The sequence below is a fragment of the Narcine bancroftii genome, chromosome 11 (assembly GCF_036971445.1).
Source record: "Narcine bancroftii isolate sNarBan1 chromosome 11, sNarBan1.hap1, whole genome shotgun sequence".
NCBI classification, from domain to species: domain Eukaryota; kingdom Metazoa; phylum Chordata; class Chondrichthyes; order Torpediniformes; family Narcinidae; genus Narcine; species Narcine bancroftii.
In genome coordinates, this window is record NC_091479.1 from 64658383 (window position 1) to 64675998 (window position 17616).

The window sequence follows — 17616 nt, forward strand, 5'->3', positions numbered from 1 at the left end:
CAAATGGACATTTTTTTTTAAAGGTATTACCAAGTTAGGCATTTTATTAAATCTAAACTTACAGAATTTTCACGTCTTCCTGATCTGAATTTTATAGATTAACTTTTTGAACTACATTTTGTACCTAAAGATATATCTGCTTTATATTATAAAATATTGAATATAAAAATAATTTCCTTAAATGAAGTTCAAAGCTGAATGGGAGAATGATCTTCATTTATCCTTCTCAGAGAGGAAGATTGGTCCGCAATTTTAGGCCTTATCAATAATTCTTTTCTGTGTGCTGGACGCAGTTTGATTCAATTAAAGTGGTACACTTATCGAAATATAAACCGTCTCAAATTTATCCTGATATCAATCCATTCTCTGATAAATGTAAAATTTTTGAAGCATCTTTGATACACATGTTTTGCTCATGTCCCAAATTAGGAAAATTTTGGACAAACATTTTTAAAACTTTTTCTGATATCTTCAGGATCAATCTTGAACCCAGTCTGTTAAGCACTATTTGGTTTCCCCAAGGATGAGAATATAAATTTAACCTCAAATCAAAGATAAGTGTTAGCATTTTCTACATTGCTGGCCTGAAGAAAAATCCTGTTGAGATGGAAAGATGATTTTCCACCTACCCACTTACAGTGGTTACAGAATACCATGTCCTTTTTGAGTCGAGAGAATATTAGACATTGAGGAAAATTAAGTAAAATCAGGAAAAAAAAAGTTATGTTTGATAAGACATGGGGTCCATTTATGGTTTTATTACCGCAATTTGACTAATTAAGGTACATGGATGCAGTTGATTGGTAGGCTTTGCTGGACTTCTGGAGGTCGCTGTTCAATTCCAAGACTGCTAACAATATTTATTCAACCTTGTTCAGTCAGAGGGGTTTGAGCAACAGTTTTTTTTTCTCCCATTTAGTTTGTCTTTTTTTTTCTCTTTTTATTTTTCAGGGCAATAAATACTTGTAGGTTTAATTATGATTTCATGTACTATCATTAATGTACAATATGATAATACAAATATATATTGTATTTGGTTCTTTTGGAACCTATTATATACATATTTTCAATTAAACTCTATCAAAATATTTAAATATAGAAATTACTTTGGTTGCAAAATATAGACCATCACAAGGTTACTTATGGACACCTACATTTGATGAAACTCCCACAATATTATTAATTTTGGAAGCCTGTTCATACATTCGCTCCCTTGACTGGCTAAGCTAATTTCCTCTCTCTCCACTTTTGGAGATTGTTATTTCTTACAGTTGCACATTGTTGATACCATTCATCACAACACTGTGGAGTTGATGAGTGTTTTTTTTGCTGCATATCCCACACAGACAAAATAGAATTATAGGTACCTGTAAAAACTGAACCTGTCATTACCTGGGGGTGGCCTATTATGAGTTTAACTTCAACAGGGCCCAGAAGGTGTACTCCATTTCCTGAAGTTTGAATAATTAAGCTTGTTTTTTTTGTTTCTCATCAAGTTCATTCTGAAAGATCTGCATAGAATGTGATGGGAAACAAATAGTTTCCGCCTGGAATATCATGACGAGAGATCAACCATCTGACCAGTGACACATCCTCTCCTCGAGGGCATGCACAAATGTATTATATATTTCAATAGTTCATAGAACTAACAACCATCTTTACAATGAACAAGTCCTGGAAGCAGAGAAACAGCTTCACACAAAACAGAACAGATAGCAAAGGAGCTGCTGTGTAGGCTCCGGAGATTTTGTGGAATTTACAGGACAACGAATGAGAGGGATGCTGACATGTTTCTGTCTGGTAGTTGAGCTGGACCTTTAGACTGTATGATTAAAACCCCATCTAATATTACTCAATACAAATGTATAAACATTACAGATGGGAAAACAACTACTGATCTGTACCATCTGTCCTGCACAATTCTGGTCAAAACAGATCCATGTTGGCTATTTCATCTTCTATGAGAGACAAAAAACCCCAAATTCAGAATAAAGTGAGGGGAAGTGGTGGTGAGGCAGCTGGAAAGGGTACATGCAAGAAAAATCTCGGTCCCCTTAACTGATTGCTATCACACTGGCTGCTAAACAGAAATGTACCCAAGACTTGGACTGAAATACTCCATCAATAATGGAAAATGGAACCAGGCACATCGATGTGAAGGAGCAAAAATATCACGCAATGAGAGTGCATGGATCATAGACCGACACAAACACGCATTCCCTTGAACTTCATTGATTCCCCAATTCCTGACAAGACCACAGTCTCCACCAACAAATCCACTTCTACCAGCCATTTTGCACCCTTGGTTGCATCTTGTACTTGTAATTTATATCTGTGATCTAAACATGGAGAACTCGGTGGGAATCCAATTTATTTAATTTCCAACCCTTCCAACATATGGCATTCAGAAAAGGCAGCAACTCTCAGGTGTAGAGTGCATTAACGTTATGAAATGTACATGGTCCTCCTTCTTACCTCTAGGTCAATCATATCTTTTGGGAGAGGAGCCTGTGGAATCTCACCATCATCCTGAACAACAATCTCATCCCTTTCCATTTCAATCTCCAGAAATCCTGCAAATCCAACAGTAGGTTGAAGAAATAAGACTCATTATATTGGATCAGGGTGCTGGGGGGTTTGAAAATAAAACAGAAAATCCTGAAACCATTCAGGTGGTTTAGCAGTCTCTACATAAAAATTATTAAAGTTTTCAGGTTAATAACCTTTCATTAGAATGACCATCAACTGTGAATGCTCAGTTTGACTCTTCACGAATGCCGCCTGACCTTTAAGAATTCAATAAAGCTCTGCAGCAAATTTGGATTCCTATTAATGTGCCCTAAGGGACATGACAGTGGCACTGGAACAGGTAAGAGGCTAGGATTAATAGTTGAAGTAAGAAAGGAACAGCCTTTTCAAGGAACAAAAAGGATTCAGCACGTAGGCACAGGTTTGACATATCGTCATTTTGTTTCTCTAGTCATAAACAGTGGGAATGGCAGCTAAGGCAGGGGAATACTCCCCTTGCAGAATGTGGGCCGTCAGGGAAGCCAGCAGTATCCCTGACAAGTTTGACTGCGAGAAATGCATCCAGCTGCAGCTTCTGACAAACTGAGTTAAGGAATTGGAGCTGGATTTGGATGAACCCTGGATCATTTGGGAAGTAGAGGTGGGTGATAGACAGGAGTTACAGGGACACTATCACACCTTGGAGGAGGGTAGATGGGTGACAGTCAGGAGAGGGAAAGGGAACAGGCAGGCAGTGCAGGGCACCCCTGTGGCCATTCCCTTCAATAACAAGTATACCATTTTTGATACTGTTGGGGGACAACCTACCAGGGATAAGCCATGGCAATCAGATCTCTGGCACAGAGTCTGGTCCTGTGGCTAAGAAGGGAAGGGAGGAGAAGAGGTGAGCTGCAGTGATAGGGGATTCCATAGTTAGGACAGATAAGAGATTCTGTGGAAGAGATCTAGCATCCTGGATGCTATGTTGTCTCCCTGGTGCCAGGGTCTGAGATTTCTCAGGTCCAGCTCATGGCATTTTCAGGAGGGTGGGGGGGGGTGAGCAGCCAGATGTCGTTGTGCATGTAGGGACCAATGACATGGGTAGGAAGGGTGAGGAGGTCCTGGAAAGAGAATTCAGGGAGTTTGGAACTAGGCTGAAGGACGTCTACCCATGCTAGTGAAGTTAAAAATAGGAGGACAATGCAGCTTAACATGTGGCTAAAGACATGGGGCAGGAGGGAGGGTTTCAGGTTTCTGGACCATTGGGGTCTCTTCCAGGGAACGTGGGACCTGTTCCGACAGGATGGTTTGCATCTGAACTGGAGGGGGATTAATATCCTTGCGGGAAGATTTGCTAGTGCTGCTCTGGTGGGTTTAAATAGATTTGCAGGGGGAGGTAAACCAGAGTGCCAGAGAAGATAGAGGAGTGGAGGAGGGAAAAGATGATGTTAAAATTGCATGCACCAGTAGAGGTAAATGGGTTGTACGAGGTAGAAATGTTCTCAGGTGCATCAATTCAATGCAAGGAGTATCGTAGGGAAGGCAGACGAGCTGAGAGCATGGATGGCACGTGGAATTATGACATTGTGGCCATTAGAGAAACTTGGTTGCAGGAGGGGCAGAACTGGCAGCTCAATGCTCTAGGCTTCTGTTGCTTTAGATGTGATAGGAGAGGGGGTATGAAAGGGGGAAGAGTAGCATTGCTAGTCAGGGAAAATATCACAGCTGTGCTCAGGCAGGACAGACCAGAAGGCTCATCTACTGAGGCTAAATGGGTGGAGCTGAGGAACAGGAAAGGAATGAACCACACTCATGGGGTTGTATTACAGACAGCCCAATAGACAACAAGAATTGGAGGAGCAAATCTGTAGAGAGATAGCAGACAGCTTCAAGAAACACAAGGTTGTGATAGTAGGAGATTTTAACTTTCCACATATTGACTGAAACTCCCATACTGTAAAAGGGCTGGATGGCTTGGAGTTTGTCAAATGTGTTCAGGAAAGTTTTCTAAATCAATATATAGAGGTAACAACAAGAGAGGATGCAATACTGGATCTCTTATTGGGGAACGAGCCAGGACAGGTGACAGAAGTATGTGTTGGCAAACATTGTGCATCCAGTGATCATAATGCCATTAGTTTCAAGTTAATTATGGAGGAGGATGGGTCTGGGCCTCGGGTTGGGATTCTAAATTGGAGAAAGGCAAATTTTGAGAAAATTAGAAAGAATCAAGAATGTGTGAATTCGGAAAAGTTGTTTTCAGGCAAGGATGTGCGAGGTAAGTGGAGGAATTTCAAAGGTGAAATTTTGAGAGTACAGAGTTTGTATGTTGCAGGATTAAAGGCATTATAAGTCATAGGGAATCGTGGTTTTCGAAGGACATTGGGTATCTAGTTCGGAAGAAGAGAGGTGTATAAAAGGTACTGGCAACATGGAGCAAATGAGATACTTGAGGAGCTTAAAAAATGCAAGAAAAATCCTGAAGAATGAAATCAGGAAGGTTAAAGGAAAGACACAAGGTTGCTTTGGGAAACAATGGGAAGGAATAGCCTAAAGGTTTCTACAGATATATTAAGAGCAAAAGGATAGCAAGGGACAAATTTGGTCCCCTTGAAGATCAGAGTGGTCAACTTTGTATGGAGCCAATAGAGATGGGAGAGATCTTAAATGTTATTTTTTCATCAGTATTCACTCAGGAAAAGGGCACAGAGTTGTAGGAACTAAGGAAAACCAAGCATTGAGGTCATGGAACCTATACAGATTAAAGAGGAGGAGGTGCTTGCTGTCTTAAAGCAAGTAAGGGTGGATAAATCCCAGGGCCTGACAAGATATTCCCTTGAATCTTGAGGGAAGCTATCATGGAAATTGCAGGGGCTTTGGCAGAAATATTTAAAATGTCCTTAGCTTCAGGTGTGGTGCTGGAGGATTGGAGGGTAGTTTAAAAAAGGCTCCAAAAGTAATCCTGGAAATTATAGGCTACCAGGAAAGTTGATAAAGGAAAGGTTGTGGATATTGTCTTCTTGGCTTTTGTAATCCTTTGACAAGGACCCACATATGAGGTTAGTCAGGAAGGTTCAGATGCTAGGTATTCATGGTGAAGTCATTGAACTGGATTCGACAATGGCTTGAAGGGAGAAGCCAGAGAGTAGTGGTGGATGATTGTTTCTCAGACTGGAGGCCTGTGACTAGTGGTGTGCCTCAGAGATTGGTGCTTGGACTATTGATGTTTGTCATCTATATCAATGATCTGAATGATAATGTGGTAAATTGGATCAGCAAGTTTGTAGATGACACTAAGATTGGAGGTATTGTAGGCAGTGAAGAAGATTTCAAAGCTTGCAGAGGGATCTAGACCAGCTGGAAAAATGGGCTAAAAATGGCAGATGGAATTTAATGCAGACAAGAGTGAGATGTTGCATTTTGGAAGGACAAACCAAGAAAGGACATTCATGGTAAATGGTAGGGCAGTGAGAAGTGAAGTAGAACTGAGGGAAATGGGAATACAAATACATAATTCCCTGAAAGTGGCATCAGAGTTATATAGGGCTGGAAAGAGAGCTTTTGCCTTATTGAGTATAGGATTTGGGGTATTATGGTAAAGTTGTATAAGACATTGGTGAGGCCCAATTTGGAGTATTATGTGCAGTTCTGGTCATGTAACTACAGGAAAGATATCGATAAGATAGAAAGAGTGCAGAGAAGATTTACTAGGATATTGACCAGACTTCAGGAACGGAGTTACAGGGAAACTCAGTGGCCTACCCCTGTTTTAACTTGAGTGCTACTGCCAATATGGCCCAAGGATGACTTATTACATTTAAATATTTTCCCATAAGCACATGACAGTTTTACCATGTAATAATCCAGTTTTCATATTTAACCACTCCTTTTTTAGCCATACAAATGCTGCTCCATTCACATGGAATGTAGTCTCACCATTTCATTTACAAATAGATATTTGACATTTAAATGTTATTTCACTGGTTTGTATCTGTCCCTGTTCTTTTTTATGAATATTTGAATTATGCTGTGACAGTTCATTTGGTTTAGGTTCTATGGTTATGAGAAAAATCTAGAGCTGCAATCACTTCTCCAAATGGGGAATTTCCATACAAACATAGAATTAAAAGCTGGATTAGGCCTTCCTATCCCACGAGTTTGCTCTGCTATATCATAAAATCAAAGTTGAGTAGATTGTAACCTCAGCTACACGTTCCCATCTATCCTCAGAAACCTTACACCCATCTTGACTTATTTAACTTCTGCCTTAAAGCTACTCAAAAGCTTTCTGTTTCCAAATTCCAAAGACTCAAATCTCTGTTGTGGTTTATTTTATACCCAATGGTGGTAAATACCCAATTTACATGGTGAGACCATAACTGGAATTTTACATTCTCCTAATTCTCCATTCTATTTTTTTTAAAGTAATAAATGCATAGGAAACAGTCTTGAAAAGACTTGTTGAGTAGGATGTGTTCTGAGGAAGGATTGGACAGGCTATACTCATATCTGAAGTTTGAAGTGTGAAAAGGGGCCATTGAAACGTGCAAGATCCTGAAAGATTGTCTTGGGCCAGATGTGGAGAGGATGTTTCCTGTGGGGGGATCTTGATTGAGGGGCCACTGTTTAAAAGGCAAGGCATCACCTTTTTAAAGAGCAAAGGCAAAATATTCATTAGGCAATACATTTATATTAAATTCCCTTCAAAAGAGCCCCTATAATCCATTTGATGTCTTCTTGAGAAATTCTCTCAGCAATTGCAGAAATTCAAGTATTCCTGAAACGATTCATCTAGCCAATGTGACTAATAACACAAATTCACAATAACACAAAACCATTTTTGCAGACTTACGAAGAATTCTCTCCATCACCTCACAGCGTCTAACTTCATTTACAAACTTGCGTTGGAACAGATTGACGCTTGCATTCAGCTGTGGAGAGAGGGGGGGGGAAAAAAACTGTTGCAATGCTGTTTGTCTCCAGAATCTGTTACAACAGCATGATGACATTGGAACTCTACATTTGATCCAAGTACTGACCATCACCACCTGACATCACACAGACTTAAACTAAAAGTGCTGATCAAGCGTGTAAGCACCACAACATATCACCTGGAGAAATCTCCCGATGGCGTATTTGGCACCAAGAAATATCCCAGGTTCAACCAATTGTCTGTGCTAATCTATAGTTCCCTTTTCCACTGGGACACAGTCCAGTGGAAAAGGAACACTGTCCGAACATCAGTGTCAAATGACGTTGTTTCACACCAGGGATTAACCACCTGCACCTAATGCACAGGTACTGCACCTGTACTCATATCCCCAGCATTTGTTGATGCCGGCGTGCTGATAAATCCAGGGGAAAAGGGACAGCAGAAGCTCACCCGTTTCCATTTGAAGGTAGAACACTCCAATCTTCGGGGATGGGTAGGATCAGTGGAAAAGCAATTAGTGTCCCAGTTAAGGGTGGCCCAGTGGAAAGGTCACAAACGGCCTCCTATCCCAGGACATTGCACAGCCAATTAACTGGGATGCCAGTGGAAAAGGGGCTAACGTTTGGAATGAATGCAAGCTACACTCGTCTTTGCAAGTTAAGATTCAGAATTTGTGGCCTTGTAGAAATAAAGTGTTAACCGATTTCAAGTTACTTTTTAGTGGCCCTCACTGGTTTGAGCACATTTGTTTATTAGCTGAGAAACCTGCCTACACTGACCCAACAAGAACTGTACTACACACTGCCCATCCTTGCACCTAATCTGACTGTATTAATTGTGGTGGGATACAAATTCTATTCCAGGAAGAACTAAAGTAATAAATCATAACAAACTGGAAGAAAACTGAAAGTTCACTGAATGAAATGGCTCATTTCCTGCTCAATGAGCTCAACGCCATGGCTAAACATCACAAGCACTGCAGCTTTTCCCTCAGAAACTACTCCGCACCACAAAGGACAACAAGCTCAGCACAGACCGTTTCTATTCACATTGTTGGGAGGACACATGCACACACCCAAAGAGCGACCCCCCCCCATCCCCAGCCACAGAGAGGCCCCCCACCCTCGGCCACAGAGAGCCCCCTCTCCAGCCACACAGACCACACACTGACCCACCAATAGATCCCCTTCCCCCCCCCCCACATACAGACCCCCACACCCCCTCACACCGACACTCCTCAACAAGGCAGTTCTTATCACACCTTCCCACCTTGTGTAAAAGTGTAGTACCCAGTGAAACCTAAAACTCAGCCAGAGAGAAGTAAACAAAGGCTAACAAGCTACAGCTTCACCTGCAAAATCAGAGCAGGAATGAAGTTTTACCAATTTTACTGGCACTAATCCTTCCCACTAATACACTGTGGCATGGATTCTGATGCCATGCACTGGAACTGGGTTTGAAATAACAATGGGCTCAGCAAATGAAACAGATAATGCTTGAATGCACCAAGATCCAAATAGCAGTCAAACATGGGCTGAAAAGTGGCAAGAAGACTGCCCAGTAATAGAATCCCACACCTTGGAAACAGGCCAACAGGCCCAGCTCGTCCATACCAATCAACCTGTTCCTTGCTTTCATCCCACTTGCTGGAGTAGGCCCATACCCTTCCAATCCCCTCCCATGCAGTTATCCATGTCTTATTTCAAAAAAGAGAAGCTCATGAAGTTGAAACAGAAAATAAATACTCACCTTGTGAGCCAACCCTACCCCCTATAAGAAGTAGAAACCTTTTGTTAATTTTCACTCACATCACGAAACTGCATGAAGCCAAGTTCTCCCAGCTCAGAAATGCAACAGTAGGCAGCTTCCACTTGCAGGAAAAGTTGGGTCAGACACATCTCCTCACTTCGAAACAGTGACGCCATCCTTCTGTTGTTTCACTGAGGAAGATTTGAAGAGTGTAAGGTTAATGTAAATTAGTTAAGTTACCGTATATTTCAGCGTACAAGTCGAATCATGAAACAAAAAAATCTCTCCAAAAAAGAAGTGGGTATTGACTTGTATGCTGGATATACTTTTGAGACCTTAAATTTAGCTCAAACCCCAATCCATGCTGACCCAGCGTATAAGTCAACCCATGAAAAGCAGATTCGGTTTATGTCGGCCCTTGAAAAATAAAAAAACCCAACTCCAACAGATTTTCATTGAGATTTTTATTGAATACAACACAATTAGGACCCTTCAAAGTCGCTCTCGTTGTCATCTTCTGAAGCAAAGATGGCAACAAGCACATCCATACTCTTACTGTTTAAACAGTCATCACATGGGTCCCAGTCTGTATCTGATGAGGCAGTTTCAGCTTCGTCATCAGTGTCCCACAAGAAATAATTTTCCTCGCCATAAATTGCACAAGAGATACTGCACTTATTAAACTATTTTATCACAGACTCTACTTTAACTTTGTCCCATGCCTTGAACATTAAGTTACACAGCATATCAAGTGATGCAGGACACATTGCCCCGCCTTTTGTAAATGACTTTACTGCACTCGACATCCACGTATTCCAATCCTCACGCACATGGTCTTTGAAATGCTTGTTCAAGCAGACATCGAGAGGTGGCAATATAGACGTCAACCCACGCAGGATAATCGCCATGTAAGTATTATATAGTGCTAATTATCTTTTTCGTCTTCTCAGTTAAATGGCTACGAAACATATCCCAGACCAGCAAACTCCATTCTTTGCGCAAACCACCTGTTCCATGCATTGTCTATCCATAGTTTTACACCATTTTCATCTATCAATCTTCATGAAAATGTACAAAATTACTCACAGGGAATTTTATCTTGTTTAATTTTTCATTTGAAGATTGCCATTGGTCCCGTCAGACGATAACACCGCGGTAAACCTGGTCCTTCCGTGACCTGTACTTCTGGTTTGCACAGTTTTAACACCTTTCCTTTCCACTGTTCTATTGCTTGTCATGTTGGAATTCATGGGGGTTTCAGCCACGTTTCTGATATTTGCCAGTGCAAACTGGTGTTTCTGCCAGTTACGCAAAATAAACTGGTGAAAACTTACAAGTTTATGATCAAGATCAAGTTTCTGTGCAGTCTTTGTTTTTTGTCATAATACCAGATTTTTCCTGTTCATGAAACGATTGCACCAGCCGAATGTAGCCTCAACATCATCACTGAGGTCTGGGTGTGACTTGACCCACTGCAGTGCAAATGCTCTTATTTTATTTCGGTGACTACGTAGCAATCTTGCCTCTGTTCGTGTACCCGTTCTGCCACATGACTTTCCAACTCTGGCCAACGAGTGCTTCCTTTTCTCAACGAACATTGCCTTTTTGGTATTTTTCTTAAAGTCTTTTCTTTCTTCCTCCAATCTCTTAACAACTTCTCATATACATCAAATTTTCTTGCAGCAACACAGTTGTTGGCTTTCTTGGCCATTTCTATCACATTCAATTTAAAGCTCGCGAGTTGTGCTGTGCTGATGGAACCTCCATGATTGCAATAATCTCCGGCCAATGGCCAGCAGATCAATCCGTGTGATCTTTTGGAGTCAATATATATGGCAGTCAATGCCCATCTCAGGCAACGCGATCTTTAGGGGTTGATTTGTATGCCAGTCAATGAGGCATCCTGAAAGCTGGGGTCAACTTATCCACCGGATATACCATAAGACCCTTAAAATGAGGCTGAAAAATGGGGGTTGACTTATATGCCAGTCGACTTGTATGCCAAAATATCTGGTAATTTTTTTACCAATAATGTTATGCCTTCAAGAATGGAATGCAATATGATTAGATGAAATTAAAATTTACATAGTATTTAGATATCAAAAAAGCAATTTTTATGGTTTCTTTCAATGAATGAATGCTTCAATCTCTTTCTACGTTCAAGGCTGATGAATGTAGAGGGCGACTCAGGCAATGGGGCAAGTCTGGAGACCAGAATTCCCTGCAAAGGTGAAGCAGCAACGGCAGGTCATCGCTACAAATGACATAGAGAGGGTGAGCCAATAAATATTATGGAGCCAGGAGGCCTGGTACAAAAAGAAATGTTCTTTGGAAGAATGGAGAACATCAACAGCAAAAGATTCTTCTGAAGAAGACCAGTGGAAAGGGGAGAGGAATACCCTTAAAAATGTGAGTTGTTAGTCCTCAAGTAGCAAATGACAAAAAAAATGACAAACAAATGAGACTTGCCTGCACAATCCAATTTTGACTTGCAAAGCCCAAGGTCAGACCACTTTATCTTTAGACAAAACTAGACTCTACGGAGAATAAAGAGGGAGTAAGCCATTGGCTGTGAGCATTACATCCTGCCTGCAGGGATGTCTGGAGTATGATTTTTTAAAAAACGCATCAATGGGCAAAATGATTACCACTCGTAACAAATCAGATACCGCACCTCCCACCACAAGAGGAGAATTCAACCACAAGGACTTCACAAAAAGATAATGGTAATAATACTGATCAAACTCACATGACTTGATATCCCATGACAAGGCACCACATGCTTATCTATCATGTGATTAAACTTTCCGGCATACACCCAATCAGACTTGTTATATGTAATCTGTGCTCCAATGCCCCAGTAGGGTTTTGTTGCCTCAGAAACCTGATACTGTTGGAGCCTATATATTTCTCTGTTGTGGTAATAGAGAAGTAATTATTTCTTTGTTGGTCAGGAAGAGTTCTCTGAGCTGCATTTGAAAAGTGCAGATCTTTTTCTTCCCCACCTCTTCTCTCCTGATTGCTGCACCAAATCTCTCAGCTCTCAACTTCCTATCACCCCTAGCTCATCCTTGGCTTCAGATTAATCCCCAACCAATCCTTAACTGAATCATTCTGCAGCTCTCTCTCTGACCAACACTGTCTTTATCCCGGACCTACTCTCCATCACCCTCCTCTCATACCACCTCCCTGGCCCATACCATTATCCAATTCACACAGACCCATCTTTCCCACCTATTTTCTCCACCCATTGATCCAATAAACCCAAACTGCCACTGGGATTTCCCCCTCTGCAAAGCAATTCTCCCTTGTCCATCGGTGTTTCCTGTGTACAATGCTTCCACTCATCACCTGTCTTTTTCCCCAACCACCAAGCTTCTCTACCTCCCCTCCTCCTAGATCCTGCTTTCACACTCCCCTTTCCCCTTCTCAACTCCCTGCTCATTTGTCACCGTCAGCCTTCAGTTGTACCAGTTTCCCCATGGGAGAATTGATTGGGGGAAGGCAGTGGGGGGGGAGGGGGAATGGGGATTGGTCCTATGAGTTCAAAGCTAGAGAAAGAGAGACAGACAGAGCTAGAGGAGGCTGTGGTGATATGACCACCAGCCTACTGCAGGGGGGCGATCTCTGTACCTGCAGGAAGACCACCTAAGGGGCTTACTCCACCTGGCTGGTTGTCAATCAGTCGACCTGAATATAAACCTGAGCCGGCCACTCCTGAGCCAGTCACACGGGGAGCCACCAAGACATGAACTGGTGTTTAGATTTTTACTGGAATGAAGCCTGTTGTACAGTCTTTTGAGTTTGTGCTTGCTCGCTGCTACCTCAGCGCACCACAGAGGCATAAGGATTGATGGGGAGGGCTAACAGAAATGTTTCCATTAGCACCCTCCTCTCCTGTCACCTTTCCTCTCTCCTGTCTTCCTATCATATCCCATTAACACCTTTTATCTGTTCTCCTCCCCTGCTTTTCTTTACTTCTCACCAGCTTTTTTCAGGTGTCTTCCTGCTTTTTTATTCATACCCTTGAAGAAGGGCTCAGGCCTGAAACGTCCTCCATATATTGTTGCTCCCATGGGCATTGCAAGACCTGCTGAGCTCCTCCAGAACTTCCATGTTTTTATTCCAATTACAGCGTCTTTCGTGTTTTACAAAGACAGATAGTGGCAGGTCCCAGCGAGCAAAATTAAACCTTTAGTCCATTGACTCTGCTCCGCCATACAAATCATGGCAGATGAATTTTTCCTCTCAGCCTCATTCTCCTGCCTTCTCCCCATACCTACGAGTCCTTATACATGTTCTTCATTGATAGAAGAGGGGTGGAGAGGGTTAGAGCCTGCAAATTCCTAGGAATCCATATTTCAGGAAACCCTCTACTGGAGTCAGCTCATTGTGGAAACCAATGCCTCAACTTGCTAAACTGCCTGAGGAGATTGGGCATGTTGCTAAATACTCCATCAAACTGCTATGGGTGCAATGTGGAAAGGACACTGACAGGCTGAATCACAGACTGGTTTGGGAATCTAATTGCTTAGGAAGGCTCCAGAAGGTAACACACATCCAGGTAAAGGTAAAGTTTCCATTATGATCACGTAATACTACATTTAGAATCTAACATACATGAAATTCTTTAACTTCTTTCTACCGTGAGGCAGACAGAGAGTCGCCACTTTGTCCAGCGCCCCTTGCAGAAACCTACAGCACCTGGTGTTCCCAGGTGGTCTCTCCTCCAAGGCCTGAGCCTGCTTAGCTTCCAAGATCAGAACATCTCAGGCGTATTCAGGTTACTATATCCATCATAGCCATTCCCTGAAGGGTAGCTAACATCATCACCCTGGTCACAACCTCTTTCCTCTGCTGCCTTCAGAAGCTGCAGAAGTCTGCAAACCAGCTCCTCTGGGTTCAAGAACCTTTCTGCTCACATACCACTTGAAGTATTCCCTGTGCCAGAGGTGCTCTGTGATTAGTAAGGGATTGCTTAAGGTGGGATGTGGGTGGAAAGAAAAAGTTTGAAAACTACTGTTTTAATTGTCCCTGATTGACTCGTTATGTGCGTGGTTTCATAACTCCAAAGGAAATGGGCCAATGACAATTTTTCTCAAGCAAAATATTTCAGTACCAATTGGGTCTAGAGCAGCGATTCTCATTCTTCCCTTCCCACTCACATCCCACCTTAAGCAATCTCTTACTAATCACAGAGCACCGATGGCATAGGGAATACTTCAAGTGGGATGCGAGCAGAAAGAAAAAGGTTTAGAACCACTGATCTAATGGGTGGGTATCAGGATCTTGAACCTCGCCTTATTACACTAATCATGTCACAGAAGGACTGTTAGTGCTATTCCAAGTCACTTTTTTTTGCACCAGGATAATTGTGAATATTTATTATCTACTTTTTTATATTTATTGTTCTTTTTAATTTAATTAAGTATACAGTATGTTTCTAATTATCTGAAAACCAGTTGACCAAAAGTCTGTTATCCAAACTTCTTTTGGCGACCACATGATATCACACGTTGAAACAAATTCACCCGATGTGCCCATGTGGAGCTCTTGATGCTCTGTTGGTGCCATTTTGGTAACAACAGAGCTCAGAACCAGCTGGGAAGACAGACGCTGAATGGCTGGATGCCGGCTTAGAGAAGCAGGCTGGAATTTTGAGCTATCAATGAGCGATTGGAAGAAGTCAATGCCTCAGGCAGCGCATGGGGAGATTATCCTTGTTTCAGGAAATTCCTTCCTCTCTTTCTTTCCATTTCTTCTTTATCCTCCACTGGACTTTGGTTCCAGAGTCAGCGTCAGAATAATCTAATCGAAGGGCATAAGGGTAATTGTGGGGTGGGGGGGGGTGTACTGATATTTTGGCAGAGTTGGACTGGTGGGAGGGGTGGTTGCGGTGACAACATTGGACCAAGGGGAGTGGCGGTGGCAGTGTCAGACTGGGTGGGGGGGGCACAATAACTCATTTGGGGAGGCATGGCCCGTGAAAGCCCTCCCCCCCATGACGACAATGCTGCTTGGCTCGCCACTGTCCCAGCATCATGAAGGAGAGTGGCCTCCCGGGCAGGATTGGCGATGGTGGTAGGGAGGTGTCAGGGATTGGAGCCAGTGGCAGGACCGTGGACCTCAGCCATCGGGCAGGACTGGCGACAGTGGTAGGGAGGTGTCAGGGATTGGTGCCAGTGGCAGGAGTGTGGACCTCAGGCTCCTGGGCAGGACTGGCAACGGTGGTGGGGAGGTGTCAGGGATTGGCGCCAGTGGCAGAAGCATGGATCTCAGGCATCGGGCAGCACTGGTGACGGTGGTGGGGTGGTGTCAGGGATTGGCGCCAGTAGCAAGAGCAAGGACCTCGGGCTCTTGGGCAGGATCGGTGATGGGGAGGTGTAGGTGATTGGCTACACCCGATACAACTATTCTGTTGGTGTTACTAGGCTGCTTAAAGCCAATATTCAGTTATCCGAAAAATGGATTTAACTGAAAAAGTTCTGGTCCCAAGCATTTCAGATAATTGGAAGCATACTGTACTACCGTAGCTGTTTCCTTAGTTTTTTTAAGCTATGTACCTTGTCTCACTAATCAGTTTTTTCCCCAATGTGGTTACCAGGAAAGTTGATGAAGGAAAGGCAGTGGATGTTATCTACATGGACTCTAGTGAGGCCTTTGACAAGGTTAAGCATGGGTGGTTGGTCAAGAAGGTTTGATCACTCAGTATTCAGGATAAAGTACTAAATTGGATTAAACATCGGCTTTGTGGGAGAATTCAGAGGGTGGTAGTAGATGATTGCCTTTCTGATTAGAGATTTGTGACATGGATCACTGCTGGGTCCATTGTTGTTGTCATCAACGATCCAGGTAATAATGTTATCAATTGGATCAGTAAATATGAAGATGACACTAAGATTGGGGGTGTAGTGGACCATGAGGAAAGCTTTCAGAGCTTGCAGCAGGATCTGGACAAGCTGAGAAAACGGGTTGCAAAATGGGAGGGGGAATTTAATGCAGACAAACGTGAAGTTGCGCTTTGGAAGGGCATTTGTGTGGTAAAAAGGGAATTGTGGCATGCTAAACAACAGAGGAATCTGGGAATACAGATGCATAATTATTTGAATGTGGCGACACAGGTCAATAGGGTTGAAAAGAGATCATTTGTCCTATATAAATCAAAGAATTCAGTACAGGAGTTGGGATGTCATATTGAAATTATATATGACATTGAGGGCAAAATTTGGAGAATTGTGTGCAGTTTTGGTGACCCACCTATCGGAAAGATATCAAAAAGATCGAAAGGGTGCAGAGAGAATTTGCGAGGATGTTGAGTTAAAAGGAAAGGTAGATTCTGGGAATGTAAGGGTTATCATATAAGGAATGTTGGATATGTCTTGGCCTGTACTCATAAAAATTTAGGAGAATGAGGGCAGATCTCATTAAAGCATTTTAAATGTTGAAAGGTGTTGTCAGAGTTGTTTCCCATGGTGGAAGAGTCTAGGACAGGTGGGCACATCTTCAGATTTGAAGGGTATCCCCTTAGAACAGAGAGGAGGAGAAATATCTTTAGCCAGAGGATGTAAATCTGTGGAATTTGTTGCCACAATCAGTCATGGAGCTCAAGTCATTGGGTGTATATAAGGCAAAAATTGATAAGTTCTTGATTAGCCAGGGCCTCAAAGGTCATGGGGAGAAAGCCAAGCAGTGCGGCTGAGTGGGGAAATGGATCAGATCATGATTGAATGGTGGGGCAGATTTGATGGGCTGAATAGCCTATTTCCGATCCTATGTCTTATGGTCTTATTGGTTAGAACTTTAATCCCTGGAGCATAGGACAATGAGGGAAGATTTGATAGAAGTTTACAAAATTATTAAGGGCATAGAGAGTGTAAGTGCAAACCAGCTTTTTCCACTGAGGTAGGTTGAGACAGGTTCAGGTTGAAAGGTGAAATGTTTAACGGGAATATCAGAGGGAACTTCTTCATTCAGAGGGTGCTGAAAGTGTGGATTAAGTGGGGCTTCAATTTCACTATTTAGGAGAAATTTAGCTGGGTACATGAATACATAGATGAAGTGGGGAGGGAGGGCTATGGTCTGGGTGAAGGTCGATGGGACGAGGCGGAATAATATTTTGGCATATACTTGACGGGCCATAGTGTTGTTGCATCCTCTGTTCATCTCCCACAAGTAAGAATTTTGGTGTATTTGTATATTGTACAATGTATTTGACAGTAAACTCATTATCATTATTGAAACTGAAACCTTTGATAGCCATCTTAATCAAGAACCTATTTAAATATTCCCAATGGCTTGACCTCCACAGCCGTCTGTGGCAACAAATTCTATAGATTCACCACCCTTTGGCTGAAGAAATTTCTCATCTGTTCTAAAGGGACGTCCTTTTATTCTGTGGGCTGTGCCCACTGGTCCTAGACTCTCCC

At 42.5% G+C, this 17616-nt stretch overlaps 1 protein-coding gene across 5 annotated transcripts in view; it reads right to left on the bottom strand.

Annotated features, from left to right (window-relative positions):
* LOC138745822 (V-type proton ATPase 116 kDa subunit a 4-like) overlaps positions 1–17616 on the bottom strand; it is an 81772-nt gene that overhangs the window by 54640 nt on the left and 9516 nt on the right. For 2 of the 5 annotated variants that reach the window (XM_069903167.1, XM_069903166.1), the window contains 3 exons: positions 9250–9381; positions 7361–7439; positions 2476–2573 (listed from right to left, as the gene is read on the bottom strand). In XM_069903167.1, coding sequence (XP_069759268.1) covers positions 2476–2573; positions 7361–7439; positions 9250–9366 — 294 coding nt within the window. In that variant the 5' untranslated portion in view covers positions 9367–9381. Of the gene's footprint in view, positions 1–2475; positions 2574–7360; positions 7440–9249; positions 9382–10276; positions 10459–17616 lie in introns of those variants that run through there. The other 3 variants (XM_069903165.1, XM_069903168.1, XM_069903169.1) reach the window with 3 other exon arrangements.